The 5874-nt window shown below is 32.2% G+C and overlaps 1 protein-coding gene across 1 annotated transcript; it reads left to right on the forward strand.

The window, feature by feature from the left end:
* Positions 1–4696: 4696 nt before the first annotated feature.
* LOC137839037 (pathogenesis-related protein 2-like) lies at positions 4697–5668 on the forward strand. Its single transcript, XM_068648165.1, has 2 exons — positions 4697–5142; positions 5246–5668. The coding sequence occupies exons 1-2, from the start codon at positions 4962–4964 to the stop codon at positions 5530–5532; spliced, it is 468 nt and encodes a 155-aa protein (XP_068504266.1). The 5' UTR covers positions 4697–4961; the 3' UTR covers positions 5533–5668.
* The last annotated feature ends 206 nt before the right edge of the window (positions 5669–5874 follow it).

Below are 5874 nucleotides of genomic sequence, written 5' to 3' on the forward strand. Positions count from 1 at the left end.
ATTACTCTGGTATCTACCAAACATACCAACTACAAAACTAATATCTAGCCGTTTACAAGTTTGAGCATACATTAAACTCTCAACAATAGATGCATAAGGTATATTCTTCATCTGTTTTCATTCCAAATCATTCTTTGGACATTGCATGAGACTAAATTTGTCTCCTTTCTGTATTGGAACAGGAGATGTTGAACATTTATCCATTCTGATTCTCTAAAACTTTATTAATATATGCTTTGTGAGACAAACCTAACAGTCCTTTTGATCTATCACAAAATATTTTAATTCCTATCACATAGTATGTCTCAACCATATCTTTCATCTCAAAGTTATTAGAGAGAAACTTCTTAGTCTCACTTAATAAACCAAGATCATTAGTTGCAAGCAAGATATCATCAACATACAGAATCAAGAATATAAATTTGCTCCCACTGGCCTTCAGATATATACACCGATCAACGATGTTTTCCTTAAATCCAAAGGACACAATAATATCATTGAACTTAAGATACCATTTTCTAGAACCATGTTTAAGCCCGTATATTGATTTCTTAAGTTTACAAACCATGTGTTCCTTTCCTTCTTCAATGAACCCCACTGGTTGGTCCATATAAACATCCTCTTCTAAATCCCCATTCAAAAAGGTAGTTTTAACATCCATATGATGCAACTGAAGATCATAATGAGCTACTAACGCCATGATAATTCTAAAGGAATCTTTCTTAGAAACAGGTCAAAATGTTTCCTTATAATCATTACCATCATTTTGAGTAAAACCTTTGGCAACAAGTCGGGTCTTGTAACGTTCGATATTGCCATGAGAGTCACGTTTAGTCTTAAAGACCCATTTACACCCGACTCTTTTGCATCCTTCTAGCAATTCTATAAGGTCCCATACATCATTTTGTGTCATTGATTTAAGCTCATCTTTCATGGCATCTAACCACTTATCAGAATTATCACCATTGATGGCTTCAAAAAATAAAATTGGATCATTATCAATACTTAAGTCATTTTCTAACTCTTGTAGATAAACCACATAATCATTCGAAATAGCAGACATTTTTTTCTCTTTGAGATCTTCTTAATTCTATTTCTTGTGGTTGTTCTACTACAAGTTCATTGTTAACCTCATGATCATTAATTTGTTGTTCTTCATCATTGTACTCTAACTTCCTTAATCTCCACATTTTGTGAAGCATCACTCCCACTGGTTTCACCATTTTCAATGAACCGTGCATTTCCAGATTTAATAATTATTGTGTTATGGGTAGGACAGTAAAACATATACCCTTTTGACTTTGTTGGATAACCAATGAAATATTCATTGATTGTTCTTGCATCCAATTTCTTTTCTTACGGATTGTATATTCTAATTTCTGCCTGACATCCCCAAACATGCAGGTGTCTCAAACTTGGTTTTCTTCCTGTCCACAATTCAAAAGGTGTATTTTCAACTGCCTTACTAGGAACCCTGTTCAACAGATACATGACAGTTTTTAAAGCATACATCCACAATGAAATAGGTACAGTTGACTTACTTAACGTGCTCCTAACCATATCCATTAAGGTTCGATTACGCCTTTCTGAAACACCATTTTGTTGTGGTGTACCTGGCATTGTTTATTGAGCACAAATACCACGTCTCTCAAGGAACTTATCAAAGGGATTAGGGTGTTGTCCACTTTCATCATACTTTCCATAATATTCACCACCTCTATCTGACCTGAAAATTTTCACCTTTCTGTCTAATTGCCTTTCCACTTCATTTATATAAACTTCCAAGGCATTCACTGCTTGCGATTTTTCATGCAGTAAATAGACATAACCATAACATGAAAAATCATCAATAAAGGTGATAAAATACCTTTCTTTATTGAAAGAATTTACATCAAAAGGTCCACAAATATCAATGTTATAATTTCAAGAAGCTGAGTACTTCTTGTGGTTCCCTTCTTTGTGTGTTTAGTTTGTTTGCCTTTAATACAATCCACACATACATTCAGATCAGTAAAATCTAAACTTGGAACTATTTCATTCTTTACCAATCTCTCCATTCTTTCTTTTGAAATATGTCCCAAACATTTGTGCCACAAGAAAGCAGAACATTCATTCACTAAACTACGTTTAGTGTCAACATTATGATGTGAGGTCATAAGAGTTTCAGCATATAAATTATCAAGATTCAATCTATATAATTCATCATAAAGAGTACCAGATCCGATCAAATAGGTACGCTGATATAAACTGAAACAACCATTCCCAAATTTAAAAGAGTATCCTGCAACATCAAGTTTAGACAATGAAACTAAATTCCTAAATATACTAGGTACATAAAAAGTATCCATCAAGTCTAAATAAAATTCAGTGTTGATGATTAAACGATAAGTCTCAACAACTTCCACTGGAACCTTCTCTCTATTCCCCATGAAGACAAACTTTTCATTTGGCTTTATGGTTCGGGTTGAAAGGAATCCCCTTCTTTTCGAACCAAGCTTACGTTTTAGACAATCCTTTTGGAAATGTCCAAATTTCTTGCAGAAATGACATTTGTCATTCTTCTTCTGGAGCTTAGTAGAGTACTCATTTATCTTCAGTGGTCTTTTACCCTTTGCATGTTTCTTAAAGACATTCTTTCCTGCTCCCTAATTGTTCACATAATGTATGGAGTGGTTTCCTAGATTCTTAAGTCTAGTCTCTTCCTCTAACATGTTATTCAATTCATGCATATTCCACTTATCTTTCATGGTGTTATAGTTCATCTAGAAAGGACCATACTCATACGGTAAAGAGTTCAAGACAAACTGCATGAGAAAATTCTCATCCACTGCTCTTCCAAGAGACTTAAGTCTTGCCGCAATATTAGTCATTTCAATGACAAGTTCGTGCATAGTATGAGAACCATCAAATTTCATGGTGGTTAATGTACTCATTAATTTCCTAACAAGAGACTTATTAGCAGTTTGGGAGCGTTCTTCCACAAATTTCATAAATTCTTTTGCACTATCAGTTTTGGAAAGAGCAGACTTAATATTACTTGCTATGCTCATTCACATAAAGATACATGAACAAATACTTTATCACACATACTTTGCATTAATACTTCGAGTCATAAACTAAACATACAATACAGATTCAGAAAACATTTTATGCATACTAATGTTCTCCTTTGGGAGATACATTAATACACAAAACATAATGATGCTAATAATATTAACATTATTTGGCAAGATATATGCATTAACTAGAAATACTTGTTATCTTTGGATATACAAGCAAAACAAATAACACATACTCGCTACCAACAATCATATCCATTAATTATAAGGACAACTAATCAACCTTTGGGTGATCCAAAATGCCTTATAATAATGAATTTCAATTTACCCATAAATAAATAATTTAGCATCCATTATATAGGTAGTTGAAATAAAAAAACATCAGTAATTTGGAATTAAATAAAACATAAAGATTTGATCACTTCGGTGATTAATAAATCTATCATACAAATAATTCCGTAAATAATATCATTAATTGAAATAAAATTCATTCGTAATTTGGAATTAAATAAAACATAAAGATTTGATCACTTTGGTGATTACAAATCTATCATACAAATAATTCCAAAATTTTAATTTAAAATTTAATACATAAAGCGGAAAAAATAATTTTCCACTACTCACTTTCAATCAATTAATTAAACTTTAATTTAATATTGAATTCATACCTGCATTTCATTAATTGAATTCAACATTATATTATAATTTAATGTAAAATTAAATTAACTTGAATCTTAATTTGCAGGAAAGACAAACCACGGTTTCTTTCCCCCTTTTTGCAAAAAAACCCTAAAATATCAATCACAACCACCACCATGACCCTGCACCATGCAGCAGCTGCCAGCCATAAACCACCGCCTGTTGCACAGACAAAAGGTGTTGGTCCCGTTTAGGTAGACAACCACCACGCCACCAAACTAAATTGGTAATTAAAAATTCTCCAATTTCTCTCTGAACAGCTAACAAGACATTTCTTATATAAAAGAAACATCATCTAGAAGACGTCTAACAAAAGCATCACACTCATCCAGTCAAAGGATAATTTGAGTGCCATTTTATTACATAAACCATGTCAATATATTATGAATTGTAGGACATGAAGACTGAAAACTATTATTCCAATTGTATAAAGAATAAAATATTATTTTTAGAGAAAAATAAAAATTTAATATATAATTTATATCTTAAAAAAATTATTATAAATTAAAAAAAAAATTATTTTAAGTAAGCCATAAACTAAAATAATTATTATTATATAATACAAAATTAAGAGTGTGTTACAATAGCATATATCCTATTTTTTTTAAACTTTACTTACACCTACCTCTGTTTTTTTCATTAAAAGTATACATATAATGTTTTTAAAATTTTAAGGAGATGTAAATATATATAAAAATAGATAATAATGTAATGTATTAAAGAAATTACATGAAATTTAAAGAAAATGAAATTTCTATAATGTAAGAAAACATGAGAGAGTATTAACATAATTCCCTGCCAAATTACCGATTTCCACAAATACAGCAAACAGTCGCAATCGTTGATCGTTGAAACTGACGTGTTCTTTGATTTTGAAAGTTTTTAGTCACAAAATTTGACAAACACAAAAGGATAAAAGTGATAATAGAAAAAATAAGAAAGAATGATACACGATGACATACTGCCTCTGAAGAAGATTGTTTATTCAGAGAGAGATAATGGTGGTAAACAAAGAACCGCCACGAATAGCCTAACAACCTTGTTTCAGCAGTGAGAAGCTTCAAACTTTGATGTCTTATGCTACCAAATGCTATGAGCTATGCATTCTGCTTATAAATAGAGGTCAGTCCTCTGCCAAATACACACACTCCTTGATATTATATATTCTTCCATTCCATTCCATCTCATTAGATTCCATTCATCATGGCTGTTTTCACCTTCGAAGACCAAACCACTTCTCCCGTGGCTCCAGCTACCCTTTACAAAGCTCTTGTGAAGGACGCCGATAACATCGTCCCAAAGGCCGTTGATTCCTTCAAGAGTGTTGAAATCGTTGAGGGCAACGGTGGCCCCGGAACCATCAAGAAGATCTCTTTCCTCGAGGGTACCATTTCATTCATCTTCTATATATTTTGTGTATGTGCATTGCATTGACAGAACAACATATAAAATAAACTAACTGTGAATTGTGAATTGTGAATGGACAGATGGGGAGACAAAGTTTGTGTTGCACAAAATAGAAGGAATAGATGAGGCAAACTTGGGATACAGCTACAGCATAGTTGGAGGTGCTGCCTTGCCAGAGACTGCAGAGAAGATCACAATCGACTCCAAACTCAGTGATGGGCCCAACGGAGGATCAGTTGTAAAGTTGAGTATAAAATACCACAGCAAAGGAGATGCTCCACCCAATGAAGATGAGCTCAAAACTGGCAAAGCCAAGAGTGATGCTCTTTTCAAGGTCATCGAGGCTTACCTTTTGGCCAATGCTTGAATTATTACCAACGTCTTCTTTATCTTATAAACGTAACACTGTCTTTCCTTTCTTATTTTTATTTTCTTCTGTTGGGAAACATTTCCCATATCTTTGTCCATCAATAAATTATAATAAATCAAAGCAAATTTTATAACTTTTTTTATCTTAACTGCAAGTTTAATTCAATGTCGTTTTAGTACCTTAAATTAAGATAGTGCATAAACAGTTTACATAATAAAAGAAATATATGTTTGATCCCTAACATGCCCAAAATATTTTATTCAGTCACTCATGATCATAGATAATAAATAATATTATTTTTAATTCTTAATCGATTAAAAACTATTATGTGAAAATTGT

Source organism: Phaseolus vulgaris, chromosome 3, assembly GCF_000499845.2.
Source record: "Phaseolus vulgaris cultivar G19833 chromosome 3, P. vulgaris v2.0, whole genome shotgun sequence".
Lineage (NCBI taxonomy): Eukaryota > Viridiplantae > Streptophyta > Magnoliopsida > Fabales > Fabaceae > Phaseolus > Phaseolus vulgaris.

Bases quoted from the DNA above. Each gene is read 5' to 3' on its own strand.
- LOC137839037 (XM_068648165.1), top strand. From the start codon at position 4,962: ATGGCTGTTTTCACCTTCGAAGACCAAACCACTTCTCCCGTGGCTCCA. The intron at 5,143-5,245 runs GTACCATTTCAT...GTGAATGGACAG, and splicing joins GAAGATCTCTTTCCTCGAGG to ATGGGGAGACAAAGTTTGTG.